This window comes from Ctenopharyngodon idella, chromosome 2 (assembly GCF_019924925.1).
Source record: "Ctenopharyngodon idella isolate HZGC_01 chromosome 2, HZGC01, whole genome shotgun sequence".
NCBI lineage: Eukaryota > Metazoa > Chordata > Actinopteri > Cypriniformes > Xenocyprididae > Ctenopharyngodon > Ctenopharyngodon idella.
Genome location: NC_067221.1, coordinates 20350732 through 20369656, shown reverse-complemented (window position 1 = coordinate 20369656; position 18925 = coordinate 20350732). Strand labels below are relative to the sequence as shown.

The window sequence follows — 18925 nt, the reverse complement described above, 5'->3', positions numbered from 1 at the left end:
CCTTCTTTCTTCAGTCGAAAAGAAATTAAGGTTTTTGATGAAAACATTCCAGGATTTTTCTCCTTATAGTGGACTTCAATGGTCTCCAAACGGTTGAAGGTCAAAATTACAGTTTCAGTGCAGCTTCAAAGGGCTTTAAACGGAATGGACATCTTGGATGACATGGGGGTGAGTAAATTATCAGGAAATTTTTATTTGAAAGTGAACTATTCCTTTAAGTTTCATTATTAGAGCTACTTACGACACACTTCCTAGCCCAGTCAACTTGGCATGGTGGTTTAGGGCTGAAGAAATCTGTGGCCTGTGCAAAGCAGCTCAGGGAACTCTCCATCACATTCTGTGTGGGTGCAAAACTCTGGGCTTAGGGCCGCTATAGGCCATGACCAGGTGCTAAGAAAGTTGGCAGAATGCACAGAAAGAGCAAGGGCGATGGCAAACAAGAGGCCCCAGAGCCTTAAAAGTCAGCCTGTCCAATTTGTAAGAGCAGGACAGTTAGTGCATAAATGCCCTCCTAAGCACAAGGCATCAGTCCTAGCCAGTGGCAGGGACTGATCATTATGAACAGACCTGAACAGGACTAGTTCTCCGCTTCTATCGCATAAACCACGTTGAAACCAGACCTTGTGTTGTGGTCCGAGATGAGCAAGCAGGTGGTGCTAGTGGAACTGACAGTGCCCTGGGAGGAAGCCGTACGGGAGGCAAACGAGAAATAAATAAATGTAACTTGTTTTGGTATGATTTTTAAACAATTATTGTTGTTTTTTATTTTTATTATTTTATTTAATTTCTCATGCATCTGTTATATTTATTTTATTATTTTTTTTTAAAAATTTTATGTAAAGCATTTTGAATTACAATTGTGTATGAAATGTCCTATGTATAATAATAATAAACTTGTTTGACTTTCGGCTTTTTATGACATTTTTGGATAATGTACATGTTATTGTTTGTTGCTTAATTTAGGGGTTGTTGGCATAAAAATTATGTAGACATTAATCTTTTTGTTATTCTGCATCAAGATTTTAGGTTAAAATTTATTTGATTGTATATGGAACTGTATATTTAGGTGCTGTAACCGACTTTTTGCCTTGTATTTACCTTTTTTTATAATTTGAGTGTGTGGTTGCTCGCGTTTGGAAAAAATACACAAGGATATGATGTTGAACAACAATTAAGATAAAAATACTAATTAGAACAGAGAAATATACTACTAACATCCAACTATATAAAACAAAATATATTCATTATATTGTGCATATTATTATGCACTACACTTTCATTTTATTACTGTGAAAATTAGTTTTCATATATATATATATGTTGCTGTCTTTCTCCTCCTGACCACTGGGCGCCAGTGTCGAGTTTAGCAGCCGCATATTTTTTTATAGAAAACTACAGTGAGTGAAAAGCACGCGTGTGAAAGCTAATGATAACTAGAGAAAAATAACACGGTTTTATTTCTCAAAATGGTTCGTAAATTGAAATATCACGAGCAGAAACTCTTGAAGAAAGTTGATTTTATTAACTGGGAGGTTGACAATAATTTACACGAGGTTAAAATATTGAGGAGATACCGCATTGAGAAGAGGGAAGATTACACCAAGTGAGTAAAGAAAATCACTCAATTGTACAGCCTAGTAAATATGACTCCCTTTTAGTATGTATATTTGTTTTAAGCAAATATCTTTAAAGTACATGTTAATTCGAGGCAGATGATAATGCCTGTTTTCAGTCAAAACATGACTTATGAATCTAATACGTGTATCATCTCTTTGTAGATACAACAAACTTAGTCGAAATATCAGAGAGTTGGCACAGAAAATACGGGACTTGGACGAAAAAGATGGCTTCAGAGCTCAAAGTACAACCATTTTCTTGGAAAAGCTGTAAGTTTGGGAACTTCTGCATGTTTAGTGGGCGCCTCATTATTGTAATTGAGCTGCAGTCATGTCTGAAGTTCGTGTGTATTTCTTTTTTGCAGTTACAGTGTCGGTTTGATTCCCACCAAACAGAGTCTCTCCCTTGCAAATGAAGTCAGTGCATCTGCATTCTGCAGGTAAGATGCTCTACAACATTTTGTCATAGAAATTAAAGTAAGTGCAACAATGTACAGCATGTCTAAACCAATGAGGAAAAAAAAACAAAAAGTGCTGAACAGGTCAAATTCGAATTGATAAAATAGTTTTGTTTTGTTCCTTCTGCCTGTTCTAATTTGTACTTTTTTCCCTGATTGCTGTTGTTTTCTTTAGGAGACGGCTTCCCACAATCATGACGAAACTGCGTATGGCTCCGAGCCTTAAGGTTGCCACAACCTTCATCGAGCAGGGCCGTATCCTTCAGTGAGAATATGTGTACTTCATATTCTTAAGTGTTGTAACATTTTAGTGTATAGAAGTAAAAGTAAAAAAAAAATCAAAAAGGTAAATGCAACTTTTTATCTCACTTTTTTCCCCTCACAATTCTGAAAAAAGTCAGAGTTGTGAAACTTGAAAGCTCAACTAAAGTCAGAGTTGTAGAGATATAAACTGTAAAAATCACAATTGTGAGTTTATAAACAATTCTCGCAGTTCTGAGAAGAAAAGTCGAAATTGTAGAGATATAGGCCCGGTTTCACAGACAGGGCTTAGCATAAGCCTGGATTAGGCCTTAGTTCAGTTAGGGTATTTAAGTAGCTTTTATAAACGTTCACTAGAAAAAAACATTACTGGTTTGCATCTTGAGACAAAACAGTAGCACTGACATATTTTAAGATATGTCAGTGCAAGTTACTTTGAAAAGCAGTAAAACAGCTCAAACATGCATTTTAGTCTAGGACTAGCTTAAGCCTTGTCTGTGAAACCCAGGGGATAAACTCGCAATTATGAGATAAAAAGTCGCAAATTCTCGCAATTACCTTTTTTCATGGTGGAAAGAAAAAACACTGCGAGATGTAAATTCACAATTACCAGTTTATACATAGCAATTGCGAGATATAAACTAGTAATTGCAAGAAGAAAGTTTATATATCTCAATTCACGCAAAATTGTGATATAAACTTACAAATTCTGACTTTGTTAGGTGTAAACTTGTAATTGTGATTTTTTTTTTTTTTTTTTTTTCCAAATTGCAATTCTTTTTTTTTTTTTTATATCACAATTCTGAGATAAAAGTTGAAAATTACCATTTAATTTTTTTTTTTAGTACATGGCAGAATAAAGCTTCCATACAAATGTCATTTTTTTTTTTTTTTTTTATTGTTGTATAATAAAATTGACTTAATCCCTAATTATACTGTATGTTCATCTCATTTTAAGCTCTAATATTGTGATAAAAATGTTCTTTGCAAATTAATTTGCTTAATTGTGATCTAAAATACTTCTTGACTGAGCAACAGATATTCGTGTTGGGCCTGAGATTGTCACTGATCCTGCATTTCTTGTAACAAGGTTAGTTATGAAAACCCCTAAATACCTTGTGATTTTTTTTTTTTCTTTTTTTTTTCTTCAAGTTTAATTTTAACATATTGCCATTTATGAGTCTGCAGCAACTGAAATGTATAGTTATTTTATTGTGCAGGAGTATGGAAGACTTCATCACATGGGTGGACTCATCCAAGATCAAACAACATGTCATGAACTACAATGAGGAGGTATGTCGAAGAATATTAGAAATATCATCCTGTAGACTTTATACATTACTGTACAAAAGTAATGATTTTTTGTTTAGTTTCTTGTGCTCACCAAGGCAGCATTTATTTTCCTTAAATTAAAATAGTAAAACAGTAATATTCTGAAATATTGTTACAATATAAAATAACTTTTTTCTATTGTAAAATATTTTACAATTTAATTAGTAAAGAAACATTTATTATCAACATTGAAAACAGTTGTGCTGCTTAATATTTTCATGGAAACTGATACATTTTTCTGCAGGATTCTTTAATGAATAGAAAGTTCAAAAGAATAGCTTTTATTTGAAGTAGAAATCTTGTTACATTGCATATGTACATTTGATCATTTGATTTAAAGTGTCCTTGTTTAACATTAGCATTAATTCCTTTTTTTAAATCCTACTGACCCTAAACTTTTGAACAGTACTGTACACAAAGCTTCTCCTTAAATATGAAAATATTTTCTTGAATTTATTCGCTTAATTCATACCTCCCTGTATGGATTAATGGTTTGACACCAGAGACATGCTCTCTAAAGACTCTAAATTGCATAGAATGTAATTGTTTATATATAATATTTCATATAAACATCAGGAGAATCTGATTTTCTCCTCTTAAGAAATGGTTAAACTAAAAAATAGTTTTTGAACTGATTTAACATCACAATTTTGTTTTGTTTTTTTCAGCGGGATGACTTTGACCTCGTGGTCTAAATCGGCAAATAAAAATTTGGATTTCAAACAAAACTGGGTAGCGTAGTGAGCAGCTGTTATTTTGTGATACATTAAAAAAAAAAATTGTATATATTTATACCATCAGACATCAATGACCATTTCTCATATTTGAAACATGTCAAGTGAATGAATGCATTTGAGTGTGACTGTGTATTTTGCATGAATCATTTGTAAACAATAAACCATTACAATTCTTTTGTCTACATTTACTTTGGTGTTCCTAGAAAACCACCTTCACATTTTACAAATTAAAAATATTTTTGACATTGTGGGCACTTAAAATGTCCCAACAAATGCATATTTGTTTCACCACCAGATACAGATGTGATAAACACCACATATACTTTGCATAGTTCTGTTATGAACATACTGAAGACATACAAGGCAACGAGTACATCATTAACACCTTCTACTGATATAAATAAAGCAAGGAACAACTGTAAAAAGACAACAACATTATGAACTTGACAAAAGCTACATTCTGTGTCTAAAACAGACAAAACCTTAAGGCCAGAACAGACTCTTTGGTGTCTGTACTATTTTTGTGAGTAAGGCCCTGAGAATTTCTGCTTGAATTTGTCATGTATATTCACAGCCACCAGAAGCGGACATAAACAATGAGTGTGATGAAAATGACAGCGCCAGCTGCCACTTTAGCATAGGTGGAGCGCGTGTTGAGATATTTGGCATCACTGCGGTACTTCTTAGACAGGCTGGACAGGTTACTAGCTTTAGAATCCAAGGCTACACAAAGATAAGGCAGAAAACACACTTTAACTGCATTTAAACAAACAGGGATGAATATATAATGCTTTTACAAATACAAATAGTATTTTGAGACTGAAGCAGGTTGAAAAAAAGTGTTCACTCACCAGATAAGGCTTCTCCACGCTGGAGCACTTCCTCTATATTAGCGACCATGATCCTTTGGACGTCGTGTAACTCTGAATTGACACTGCCCAGATTTCTTCGTGCTCTGCTGTCGATGTAAGACTTTTTGGTTTTCTGAATGTATGTGTCTGGAGACAAATCATTTGGTCCACAATGTCAACCAACTAATTTGACATGTAGCTGACACTTTTATTCAGTAAAATGTGCATACTATAAAGGTCTGACTCTTACTCAAGAACACCGTGGCAATAGGTTATACACTACTGTTTAAAAGATAAGATTAGTAAGATTTTTAAATGTTTAAAAAATGTAATATTGTGAACCATTAAAATAGCTGTTTTCTATGTGAAAATATTTTAAAATGTAATTTATTCCTGTGATGCAAAGCTGAATTTTCAGCATCATTACTCCAGTCTTCAGTGTCACATGATCCTTGATATAATGTGATGATTTGTTTCCCAGGAAACATTTATTATTATCAATGTTGAAAACAGTTGTGATGCTTAATATTTTTGTGGAAACTGTAATACTTTTTTTTAACTTTACTTTATTTTAATGAATGGAAAGAGCATTCATTTAAAACAGAAATCTTTACTGTCACATTTGATCAACTGAACGCATCCTTGCTGAATAAAAGTATTAAATTTATTTAAAAAAAAAGATCTTACTGCCTTAACTTTTGAACAGTACTGTATATAAACCTTGAGCAAGTTAATTTGTACATTCTAATTGCACTGATATAAATATGATGTTTCTCACCAAATTCAATAAAAAAGTACGGCCGTGACACTGACGGGACCTTTGTCCCGTACTGATCACTGAATTCTCTCTCCAGATCCTCCAGATAGGCAAACACCAGTTTCTTGGGGAATCCTGCTTCACATAAGGCCAAGTAACACACTCCTTTCTCAATGACATAGCTGGAAAACAAGATGGGTTTATGAAGTGTGACGTCATCCAGAATCAACCACAAACTCTATGCTTGTCTATCAGAGTTTGGCAAAATTCTGGTTTGAAAATTGGCTCCCTTTCAGGTTCATGAGTCAATCTGAATTATTTGGCCACATGCCCCACAGGACATTGAAATGGATTGACAAGAACAATAATTTACTCAACTGCCATTCAAACAGTCACACAACTTTGTACTTAATTCCAAAGATTTTCCAGCAAAAAATGGTAACAATTTACAACAAGGTTGTTAACGTTAAATCAATTATGACCAATACTTCTACAGCATTTATTAATCTTAGCTAGTGTTAATCTCAACATTTCTTAATACATTTTTAAGATCAAAAGTTATATTTGTTAATAATATTTAATGAACTGTGAACTAACATGAATATGGACATTTTTAATCGAGTAGGCCTAACATTTATTTTCAAGGGTAAATAAATGCTGTAAAAATATATATACTCATTGTTAGTTCATGCATAACTAATGTTAACAAATGAGAGCTTATTGTTATGTTAATGTTGCCCAAAAATTAATACATCAATAATGTGAACTATGTGCATGACACTTTTCAAAACTGACTAATGTTTTTTGTTCATTTACAAAGCATTCTTTTCAGAAAACTTTGTAAAATTAATATTGACAACAAAATCTGAATCTTATATATTGATGTTTGGATAAATAAACACTTTAGGATAAATAAGAGAAATAATTCTGAAATTAGGTGTTCTTCCACTGTGGTTCACAAAATATTAATTTAGTTAAAATTAATGTATTAAATATAATACATTTTTCCATTCAATTTTAATTCTATTTACTTGAATTAGAATTACAATTCTGCAACATGTTTATTAGCTCAATTCAAAGTCGGAATGGAAGGTTAATTTAGCAGTCATTATTTCTGAGCTCAGTCGTGAATGGTGTCTGTCTGTGTTGGTACTTACTGAAAGCTCATGACACCCGCCTCTAAAGTGCACCGTGTGGGACTCTGTTCGTTGAGTTTTCGGCAAAGCTGCTTGGCTTGACTCTGATACTTCTGTAAGTTTCGGCCAGACTGTAGAGAACATTACGTTAGTAACTTTAATGCATTATGTAAAAGTACAATACAATCACAGTAGCAATAGAAAACACCAATAACAAAGACTCGGTAAGTAACAAACTTCTAAATGTATACCCTCATTTACATCTAACTAAAACGTTTTGTATTTTAACTTTGTACTAATTTTGAAGTTTTCTGAGCTGACATGGGTTCATTCATACCTGCTCGTCTTCTTGCATAGATGCAGCAAGTGGCAGACTGTCGGCGACACGAACAATCATCGTTAGTAACACCATTTTGGCTGTTGTCTTCACTTTTTAACTTCGGTCTATTTTAAAGTGAAGCGATCGATTATTTGACTGATTGGCATAAAGTGACACATTTGAACTGACAGCAGAGTACAGATGAGTTGGCCGGAAGGGGGTGTGTTACCTCAAATTCTTTCCGGCTTTCACAATTCGCGTTCCAAAAGTTCCCACACCAGTCCTAGAAAATTAGATTTAAAGTTTAGATTTATAAACATAGATATTTATATTAAAAATATATCTATATCTATGGTAGTGGCCTAATGGTTAGAGAGTCAAACTGGAAACCTAAAGTTTGCGGCTACGATTCTTAATACCAGCAGGAAAATGTAGGTGGGGGACTGAATGAACAGCGCTCTCTTCCACCCTCAGTACCTTGCATACTTGAGCAGTACCTAACCCCCAATCGCTTCCCGGGTGCCGCAGCAAATGGCTGCCCACTGCTCTGTGTGTGTCCACGGATTGCAGTGTGTGTGTGTGTGTGTGTGTGTGTGTGTGTGTGTTTTCAATACTCACTACTCTAATGCATGTGCTCTAACTTAAAGGGTTAGTTCACCCAAAAATGAAAATAATGTCATTTATTACCCACCCTCATGCTGTTCCAAGCCCGTAAGACCTTCGTTAATCTTTGGAACGCAAATTAAGATATTTTTGTTGAAATCCGATGGCTCAGTGAGGCCTGCATAGCCAGCAATGACATTTCCTCTCTCAAGATCCATTAATGTACTAAAAACATATTTAAATCAGTTCATGTGAGTACAGTGGTTCAATATTAATATTATAAAGTGACGAGAATATTTTTGGTGCGCCAAAAAACAAAATAACGACTTATATAGTGATGGCCGATTTCATAACACTGCTTCATGAAGCTTCGGAGCGTTATGAATCTTTTGTGTCGAATCAGCGGTTTGGAGCACCAAAGTCACGTGATTTCAGCAGTTTGGCGGTTTGACACGCGATCCGAATCATGATTCGACACAAAAGATTCATAACGCTCCGAAGCTTAATGAAGCAGTGTTTTAAAATCGGCCATCACTATATAAGTCGTTATTTTGTTTTTTTGGTGCACCAAAAATATTCTCGTCGCTTTATAATATTAATATTGAACCACTGTACTCACATGAACTGATTTAAATATGTTTTCAGTACATTAATGGATCTTGAGAGAGGAAATGTCTGTTGCTGGCTATGCAGGCCTCACTGAGCCATCGGATTTCAACAAAAATATCTTAATTTGTGTTCCAAATATGAATGAAGGGGTTACTTGGCTATCACGTCACTTTCACTCACTTCACTTATATTCACCAGCCATTTTATTAAGTACACACCTGTTCAACTGCTTGTTAATGCAGATATCTAATCAGCCAATCACATGGCAGCAACTCAATGCATTTAGGCATGTAGACAAGGTCAAGACGATCTACTGAAGTTCAAACTGAGCATCAGAATGGGGATGAAAAGTGATTTAAGTGACTTTGAATGTGGCATGGTTGTTGATACTAGATGAGCTGGTCTGAGTATTTCAGAAACTACTGATCTACTTGTATTTTCTCACACAGCCATCTTACAGAGAATGGTCCGAAAAAGAGAAAATATCCAGCAAGCAGCAGTTCTGTGGGCGAAAATGCCTTGTTAATGCCAGAGGTCAAAGGAGAATGGCCAGACTGGTTCAAGCTGATAGAAAGACAACAGTAACTCAAATAATGCAGAAGAGCATCTCTGAACACACAACACGTCGAACCTTGAAGCAGATGGACTACAGCAGCAGAAGATCACACCGGGTGCCGCTCCTGTCAGCTACGAACAGGAAACTGAGGCTACAATTCACACGGCTCACCAAAATTGGACAACAGAAGAGTGCAAAAACATTGCCTGATGAGTCTCGATTTTTTTTTTTTTTTTTTTTTTTTTGCTGCATTCAGATGGTAGGGTCAGAATTTGATGAAAACAGCATGAAAGCATGGATCCATCTATTTCTGTTGAACAAACAGTTATGTGGCTTTTATATTTTTACAGGTTCAGTCATAAAATACACCTTTAGAATTTGTAAAAGAATTATCTGAATATAATGCTTGGTTTAGTTTTCAAAAACAATAGCTAAATCTTGTCATTTGGTTACTAAATCTGCTTCAGTTTATATACAACTTGGAAGGTATCAGTAAAGATTAACAATAAAGTGTTTTTTTTTCTCTTCATAAATTTATAAAAATCAAATAATAATGAAAAATGCACAAGAAATTGTTCAGGCATAAATGTACAAAAGTCTTTAAAAAATATTTTATAAATAAACAGTCCCACAAGATGTCAGATGCAGATATATTTGTATGTCTTTTAAACCCGTTTTTAAATCTGTTTTTGCATTCTATTCCTCAAGTCATCCGTTGAAGTAATCGCGCTCGAGTGCTTCTGTCTGTGCACACTGATCGTTTCACCCGACGATTCTGTGCATCGATTATTCACGGCTGTGGGCTGATCTGCATCGAGCTGATCCCGTTTGAGCGCTTTTTCCTGATCACGAACAGCGCGATTAAACACTGCATCTGCATTGAAGGTAAGATTAGCTGCATAAAGTGGTTTATTATGCCCTTACCCCGTTCTGTGTTCATAATGTAAACAATTCGAGTCAAATATATCTTTGTGTCGCGACCATTGTTATTGTCCTTTTCTGGTGAACATTACCAACAAAACACATCACATCCAGTTTGATTTAATGTGCGTCAATAACAGTTTGTAGCTGCAAGCGATTGTGGTGATCTGCAGTGGGAGCGCAGCTAGTTTGTGTGTTTGTTTATTGCTTCGTTATTAAGTGTTTATTATTATGCACATTGGCTACTAGGCCATAATGCTCGTTTGCTACAATATGCAGGGTTAGTTATGAAAGGAAAACCCCGTCATGGGTGCTCTGCTCTATGATGAATATTTTTAATATTTGTGCCCTGCAGGCCATTTTTGTTAGTTCATGTTTCGTGCACAAACGTGTCGCACTGTTAACGAATCACAGCTCATCTTTGTGTTGTAGGTGTCGGAACAGTTGTCACTTGTTTTTTTTAGCGCTGTGGTTTGTATGTGGTGTGAGTTAACGGTTCTCACCTCGGAGAGCGATTAGTTCAGCCTCATTGGATTGGCTGCCACTGCTTGCAGCTCTTTTGATGCCACACAAGGCCCCTTTATGCGCGAGGCTCCAGCTGGACGTGCTTTATGTGTTCCCTGATTGGATGATGCTCATGCACGAGAAATGACGTGTTGAGCAATTATAGAAGTGTCTGCTCTTTACTAAACACATTGTTTTAACACTGATGGCCACGTTGAAAAATAAATCTTCAGAAATGTGTATATATAGGGTGAATTCAGGTTGATTGGGACACTTTTCCCTAGTCCTCTCAATGGCAAAACGTGTCCCAATCACCCTGAATTCACCCTATTATATATGGCCCCTTTTTAAAGAATATATTCAGAATTTTTTTTGTGTGTGTGTGTCTTTTTAAATTAATTCAAGTGGTGATGTGGAGTGTAAAAAGAATTGTATGCATTTATTATTATTATTATTATTATTATTTATTGTTATTAGTTCACCATTTCTATTCTTTTTCTAATGACATGCTTTTTTGACTCTATTCCTTGCGCATAAACTAAACATAATAGAAATGTGGTCTATGAAAACTCAAGTGGGAACAAAAAAAAACAACAATTTCAACACTAGAAAAATTTAGGTGTATGATTTTTTGGGGGGGATTTTCATTGAGAAATTGCCAGTAAATCTCACAAATAATTACAAAGAAATGGCAAGTAACATTGAATTAAACATGAAATTTTGAAGTAGAAAGACTGAAATTGTTCCCCCCGGACCGCAATTTCAACCGAGGGGAGCCAGTCCCACCCAAACCAAATGTTTTATCTTTATTTAAGATCTACAAATTTAAACAAAGTTTTAATTGGAATAGTTTACAAGGCTGTAAAATTGGTTTAATGAGTTGATGAGTTTTCTAATTTGGAGTAATGGCGTTTCATGTCCTCAGCCAAGTTCTGTAGTCCTATTTAGCCACTTGTTAGCAACCACGTTTTCATCAGCGGGGTATTACTGTTGTATTTACTGTTGTATTTTATGCCATAGAGCTTGAGCTTGTGTTAACTTAACCACAGACCTTATTTCAGGCATTTAACCAGAAACTCATTCAAAGAAAAAAAAAAAAAAAAAACATTGGCTTAAGTACAATGGGACCTAAAATGCTAACTTGTTTCCAGGTTTTAGGACTCATTCCTGCAACACTTTATTGGGCATTTCAATTTCTCCCGTTCATTGTAATATGAGTGGTCCAGCTATATACAGCTATATATACAGTCTCTGGTTAGGCTCACTTGAATTTGTTTTAGATTATTAGACATGATCTAAAAGGAAACTGGGAAACTGGTTTCAGGCAGGTTTCCAAGGTACCTTGGAAACCTGCCTGAAACCAGTTTCCTTAGGAGGAAACTTCATACATAGAAACAATGTTTAGTCAATGACTGACTGGGCAAGGAAGCTGCCTTAAGTTTCAGCTTTCAGACATAACCTAGGCCATTTTCTGGTTGTCAACTGTCCGTAGTTAATGTGTTCAACTCTACCTGTGGTTACATGCAATGGTTACATGCAATGACATCATACTTTCTTTTTTTTTTCTTTTCTTTTTTTAGTGTGACTTAGTGTCCAAAACTTACCCCAAATATCTCTTCAAAACGTTTTGTTCCAAGTCAGTTTATAGGTCGCAGTAGCTCCTATGGCTTAGGGTCCTAAGATTTTTGCGATGCGGAATCTCGGAATCCAGAAACCATTTTATTTGTCAAAACTATTATGATATACACACAGAAACTGTAAGGTCTTCACTACAACCCGCCAAAATAAAAGTTTGGTTTAACTTGAAGAAATTGAGATAGAAATATATTACTATTGTACAGTGTAAGGTACTTCTCAAAGTAATAATAATAAAATTATGAACTTTATTTTTTTTAAGGAATAATCACTTTTTTTTTTCTTCCATGTTTTCATTTTGGGAAGGAATTGTTTATATTTTTTTATTCGATTACATTAAAAGATGAATTGTTAATGCTTTAAAATTTAACACCAATTTTTGTAATTAAGTTGTTAAAGTTTTATGATGTACTTGATTAGACATGCTTCCATTTAAGTTTTAATTAAACAATTAAAATGGAAAACAGAATTTGGAAAAAATAAAATGGAATTGTTAAATTTGTTTCATGATTTTGATTAATTAGACTTGCTTTTTGATTACTAAAATTTAATTTAACCATTAAAATGCAGTCCAGAAAAATTCAAATGGAATCCAGTAAAATTAAAACAGGAAAAAATTGAATTTGGAGAAATAAACAAAATTTGAAGAGAAATTGGCCTTGAGCACGTGGAAAATTCATATTTGTTTATGCTATGTGCATTTAATCTTCACAAAACTTCTTATCAGTTCATCCCACCATTTCTAGTCTCTATTTCTAATGACATGCAATCTGACCTGAGATCAGGCCTCACTCCTGCACATAAACTAAATGGACGATGTCCAAACACCCCAGCATCCACTGCTGAGGTCAGTGTCCTAGTAACCCAAATTCATATCAGCTGCTCAACACGAGAAGAAAACATAAATGTGACACACCCAGATATGAAGTTTAAGTTCAGTGTATATCAGTATAGATAGACTAAGCTCCATGTATGTGCCACTGTATTCTGTTTTGGTTTATGTAGATTGCTTCATTTGAGTACTTAATACTTTTAACTTGTATTTTTGCTGCAGTTCTATTTGAACTCTTACCTGTATTTGTTGGCTCAGGTGCAGTAGAGAGTGCCATGCAGGAAGGAGAGGAGAGGAAGTGAGGCGATGGGCTGCACCTCAGCCAAGCAGTTGTCATCTGTACCCAGTGATGAAGAGGGCCGGGGTAAGGCCTACAGCAACGGAGATGCCTTCTCCGGTCAGTGTCCTAGCTGTGTGTTCACATATCGTCATGTTATGATGATCTATAATTTAATAACAGAGACAGAGTTGAACTTAATTTAAAATTCCTGACTTTTAATTGACTGTATATTATAGTGACTCTGAATACTGAGGTAATGGTTGCTGAAAATTCAGCTTTACTATCGCAGGAATCTTTTTTTTTTTTTAATTGTAGTAATATTTTAAAATATTACAATTTTTACTGTATTTTTGATCAATAAATCCAGCTGTAAGGGCCATAAGAGACTTCTTTCAAAACATTAAAAGCTTTCATTTTATGTTTTATGTTGTATATACATGTACTTCATCTAAAACTAAATTCTAATTCTTGTAATTGTAACTAAATGTTGACAACATTTCTACTGCCGCAGTACATTGAACAGCAAAAAATCATCAGAAAACCCCCCAGATGTGGGTCTAAATTAACTTGAGAACAAAGTGGTATAATTTTGAAGCTTTTGGTGGTCTCGCAATGGGAATACAGTATATTAAAAATCAGTTTGTACAGCCCTATTAGTGTAAGTAAGTAGTGATTTAGCAGGTGCTTTTATCCAAAGTGAATTACAGTTCAGCTAATACAGAGACAATCCCCTCTGGAGTAACCTGGATTTAATTGCCTTTGAAACCATGATGACAGGTCATGCCTTGTTCTTGTGGGGATTGAATAAGCAAGTCAATATAAAATAAAAATTTACTATATTTACTTTTTTAGTTCCTGGTTTTATTGCACATTATCCATTAGATAAAAAAAAAAAGTATGTCTTGTGGATATTGGTGGTTATTCAGGAGGGTTAGTTATCCATAATCCATGAAAAATCACATAATTACTAAAGTAAAATGGAGTCCTGTTTCCAGTTGACTCTTTCTGTGTTGTAGATGAGTACAAACTGAAAGGAGTTGAGAAGGTGAAGTACATGCATGGAGAAGAAGAGCGGACGAACACACGAAACCAAGAGAACTTGGTAATGATTGATACTTAGTATACATGTTGCATTATGTATCTCCAAATAATCATTTCATTTTATCTTCCTGGAGAACATACATTTTTCCTCTTGTATGTGTTTCAGGAAAAGAGCACATTTTTGCACAAGGGCAGGCATAAAGATGCCACCGGAAATAGTAATAAGATAAGGTGAGTTTGTGTTTGGTTTCAGCTCTTGAGTATTAAGGATTCAGTAATAGAGAGAAGATGACCAATGAGATGTTCACCAAATCTTGACTGTTCCTCAGTATCCACTCTTCAGAGAGCCAACAGGAGTTCTTCAGGATGCTGGATGAGAAGATTGAAAAGGTATGTGATGTAGTATCACTCATACTTATGGTGAGGGGCTTTTTAGGGAAGTCCCTAAAGGCCAAAGTTTGCTTAGGTTTTTATGTGTACACTAGGCTAGGGTATGTGTACAGTGCATGTGATGTAAAATTTATCATCACAGTATGCATGTAATGTATGCACGCAGCCAGATTTTTCCTCTCACATACTCTGTACACTCAGCTCACACATGCACCTTGATTTTTTTTAAAATTTATTTTATTTTTTTGCACCAATTAGTTTGTCCACAAGGTGGCAACACTTCCTTGGTCCATTGTTTCACAGTCAACAACAATCAGAGATGGAACGACAACAAAACTACGCCCGTTCACACTATCAGCAAAGTATACTCCAGTTTTGACACAAAAGCTTAGCATATGCGTACAGCTGTAAACATACGCAGCGTCCGAATATGCCTACTTCTGTCTACAACCCTGCTCTTGGAGGGCTACCTTCCTGCAGACTTCAGCTCCAACTATACTCCAAAACACCTGCCTGTAATTTTCAAGTAACTCTGAACACCTTGATTAGCTGCTTCAGGTGTGTTTGATTAGGGTTGGAGCTGAACTCTGCGGGATGGTAGCTCTCCAGGAGCAGGGTTGGAGACCCCTGCATGCGAAAAACAGTATGTGAGCCAAGTAATATGTCCGAATTCATAGTATTTATAAAACAGTAGGTGAAAAGTACCTGGAGGATTTGTATATGGAAGTGGTGACGTAACTGACGCTCCCTGGTTGGTCACGTGATAATGACAACATGGCGGATGTAGTCCAAATTTCATTCATACTACATGCATGCACGCTATATCCATCTTATTTTTCAACTCGGAAGTAAGGTGTTTTCTGTGAATGTGAGACTTTTGATTTATTAGGCACTATAGGGAAATAATGAGAAGAATATCAAAGTGCAGTAAACTGTAAAACTGTTTGCGCTACAAACCAGCGTGTTTATAATTAAGACAATACATTAAAATAATATGGTAAGAAGTACCAGTTTGCCATTTCAAGCAGCATAACAAGCTGTACATCTAAAAATAACTGGAAGCGACACCGGAAACCAGACACATTAATTTTACAAATTACCGCGCTCGCTCTTACCTGAAAAATAAGGTGGATAGAATGTACTTCAAAGTAAGTTTCAAACCAAATTTAGTACCTACTATACAGTTTGCGATTTTGGAGAGGTCTGCTATTAATTTCTTAAGGCCAATTCACACTGCACAGACAGGCACCAACCAATGACAACAGACACTGTCGGGATTTGTTGGATCAGTGTGTTACCCTGTCTGTATCTGTTGCCATTAGACGGCACGTTTACGCCTGTTGAATCTGCGTTTGTCGGGTTGTGGAATGTCTGAGAAGTGACGTTCTGTAATCTGGTGATTGTCCGCATTGGTCTGTCGGTGCAGTGTGAATTGGCCTTAAGCGATTTCATTAACGATTTTTGCCAAAGGCACCAGAATATCATATAGAGACTTTGAGCCCTAGCAACCACATAGTCATCAGAACAGAACACCTAACACCATGTCTACACTGGGCATGATCGTTGTCACACAGCAATAGCCTGAGGCCATCTACACTGGACGTGTCAAAGTGACCGTTTCAAATCCAGTTGTCCTTTGTATCAGAAGTAGCGGAAGTGCACGGAGTACGTCAGAAATAGAACGAGGCATCAGTTTACTGTCAGGATTTGTCATGTCGCACTGCATCCAGTGTAGACAGTATGACTTATAATGGGTTCTGTTGATTTTTGTCACTTTGCGTCACTCAAGTCCAGTGTAGACACGGTGTTAGCACTGTAGTTGCGAGTTTTGTGTGGGCAAAAACGTTCTTCGGAAACTGAAAATCTAGCCTGTCTGTATTTGCCATTTATCCAGAGGTACTTTTACTTTTACAGGGACGGGACTACTGCTCGGAGGATGAGGATATGACATAGCATGCTGAGAAGTTTGATCTGGGCCAACATTGAGTCAATTTTATCCCAAAGTTCCTTACAACTCCTTTTCATGCCTCCTTACCCAACGGGTACTAATCTTCAAGAGCGTGGGGTCAAGTGACTTTCAGCCCTATTATTCGCTCCGTTTACAATCCACACTCTCCCAAATGTCTTATAGGTCAGTATTTGACACTCTTGAGGACTAGTATTTAAATGGTAGGGGGCACAGAAAGGCCATGGATAAGGAGACTTGGGATTTGGCCCAAGTTTTAAATGGGAAAGCCATTTTTAGACTGTTCCGCAATCCCTTGCCTTACACTACCCATAAGCCTTCTCCTACTCATAGTCTACATTCAGTGGAGAGAGCCATGCAGAGAATCCTGGATTTTGCCCTCCCTTTGACATGGACACTACACATGGTGAACCAGCAGTGGAGATGATATCTCCTAAGGAGGACTTGCTTACAGAGAGACTTACGTGATTCTGTCCATGCTTTTGAGACACAGGAAGTGAAAGAAAATGGACTCCAGACTATAGCATTCCAGTTTTTTTTTTAAACTATGTGAACAAGTATTTTTCACCCACAGTGTTTTATGTATGTGTCTTTTTGACTTTTTTCTTTGAGTTATGTTACAATGCTCAGGACAGCAGTGCTGTATGTATCATCACTAGATTTGTTGTTGGATGAGGGCAGTGCAGTTTCTTCAGGGCCGGTCTTGAGGACATGTTGGGCGGTGGAGATAGATCACAGCATCTAGCCATGTTTAGAGACACCAGTTACAGTATCTTAAGGTCATGTAGTTTGCAGATAGTCATTTTGTTCTATATAACAGGTGGATATCATACGTTCTCTTGACATTTATATTCACGTTTATTAAGTTGTAAACCAGTACAAGTTTCAAAACCAGCCTTCAGAAAGTTTTACATAGATAAGTTTTATTATCAGGAAGTGCTTCTTCCTTTTACAGTATGACAGTAACTTGCCATAGCCTTAAGCACACAGTGTTTTCTTTTCTGATATGAGACGACAGTAAGCCATTAATTTCTGTATTTTCACACTAAAGTGAATAATATCCCACATGTATGCTTAGGGTCTTTATGTACACAGTTGGGCCAAACAAAGATGCCAAAAATGCAGTAAATGTGATGCCGAGTGAAAGAATGAAAAAATAAATACACATTGACCAACTAAACAAGGATAAGCGAAGGCATCTGGTTTATTGATGTTTTCCAGCTCTGTATTATTAATGTTAAAAGGTTAATTCACCCAAAAATGGAAATTGACATTTACTCACATTGATCAGTGCACATACATGGAGCAAATCAAATATGGTGAGCTTGCATTTACCATATTTGATGAGCTCTATGTATGTGTTTATATGTGAATGAAATACTGAATTTAATATGTTCATCATAGAAAGTGATCACATCTCTTCAGAAGATTTGGATTGAACCACTTGATTCATATGGATTACTTTTGTTTTAACGTCTAAGAACTTTTTGGAGCGTCAAAAGTTTTGGTGGAATGGACTTTTAATGGAAACAGAAATCTATCAGATTTAATCTTGTGTTTCAAAGATGAACAAAGTCTTCTGGATTTGGAATGACATGAGGGTGAGTAAATGAAGATGGAATTTAAACAATAAAAAAATTATTTTGCAGCTTTCCTGATTTTTTTTTTTTTTTTTTTTTTTTTGTTACGCTGTGTAATTTTACATATCTGACATTTCAGGTATTTGAGTAAAAACAGCAGCTCAGTGGTGTTGTCTGTGTAATACTGCAATATTCTGTCAAATAACACAAATACAGTCCATTCCTAAGATTATCTTATAAATTCAGTCTCTCTCTCCTTCAAGGACAATACAAGTTCATAAATGCATTTAAACCAGCCCACAGCAGTCATGCTACCCAATCCACACATCAGATCACAATCAGCCTGGGTGGTCATCTCATGTCTGTAACCTCCGTTTGCGATGCTGTCGGCGACCTTGGTCTTGGATGTCCACTGGAGGGTCAGGGGTCAGAAAGCCATCACACAACCTCTGGTACACGAGACTAGAGTCAGAAGCCACCGCACACAAGAGCATCGGAACACCTCTGTCCAATATAGTCCGCAACCTACAAAGATCCCGTT

General features: G+C 35.9%; 3 protein-coding genes across 4 annotated transcripts; 2 read left to right on the top strand and 1 right to left on the bottom strand.

Annotated features, from left to right (window-relative positions):
- Positions 1-1355: 1355 nt before the first annotated feature.
- On the top strand, positions 1356-4577 carry imp3 (IMP U3 small nucleolar ribonucleoprotein 3). Its single transcript, XM_051913940.1, has 7 exons — positions 1356-1603; positions 1779-1886; positions 1982-2056; positions 2250-2329; positions 3374-3425; positions 3556-3628; positions 4336-4577. Exons 1-7 carry the CDS (start codon positions 1467-1469, stop codon positions 4360-4362), a joined length of 552 nt encoding a protein of 183 aa, XP_051769900.1. The 5' UTR covers positions 1356-1466; the 3' UTR covers positions 4363-4577.
- sec22ba (SEC22 homolog B, vesicle trafficking protein a) lies at positions 4447-7737 on the bottom strand. Its single transcript, XM_051913934.1, has 6 exons — positions 7697-7737; positions 7486-7592; positions 7170-7279; positions 6034-6194; positions 5256-5402; positions 4447-5127 (listed from the first exon to the last, which is right to left on the bottom strand). The coding sequence occupies exons 2-6, from the start codon at positions 7558-7560 to the stop codon at positions 4973-4975; spliced, it is 648 nt and encodes a 215-aa protein (XP_051769894.1). The 5' UTR covers positions 7561-7592; positions 7697-7737; the 3' UTR covers positions 4447-4972.
- A 2187-nt stretch (positions 7738-9924) lies between these two features.
- Positions 9925-18452, top strand: zgc:55943 (uncharacterized protein LOC406337 homolog). 2 transcript variants are annotated; one of them, XM_051913991.1, is made up of 6 exons: positions 9925-10120; positions 13386-13491; positions 14424-14509; positions 14615-14679; positions 14778-14838; positions 16753-18452. In XM_051913991.1, the coding sequence occupies exons 2-6, from the start codon at positions 13434-13436 to the stop codon at positions 16789-16791; spliced, it is 309 nt and encodes a 102-aa protein (XP_051769951.1). In that variant the 5' UTR covers positions 9925-10120; positions 13386-13433; the 3' UTR covers positions 16792-18452. The 2 variants fall into 2 exon arrangements, with proteins under 2 accessions (XP_051769951.1, XP_051769941.1); XM_051913981.1 differs by having other exon boundaries at positions 9947-10120; positions 13386-13524.
- Positions 18453-18925: the final 473 nt, after the last annotated feature.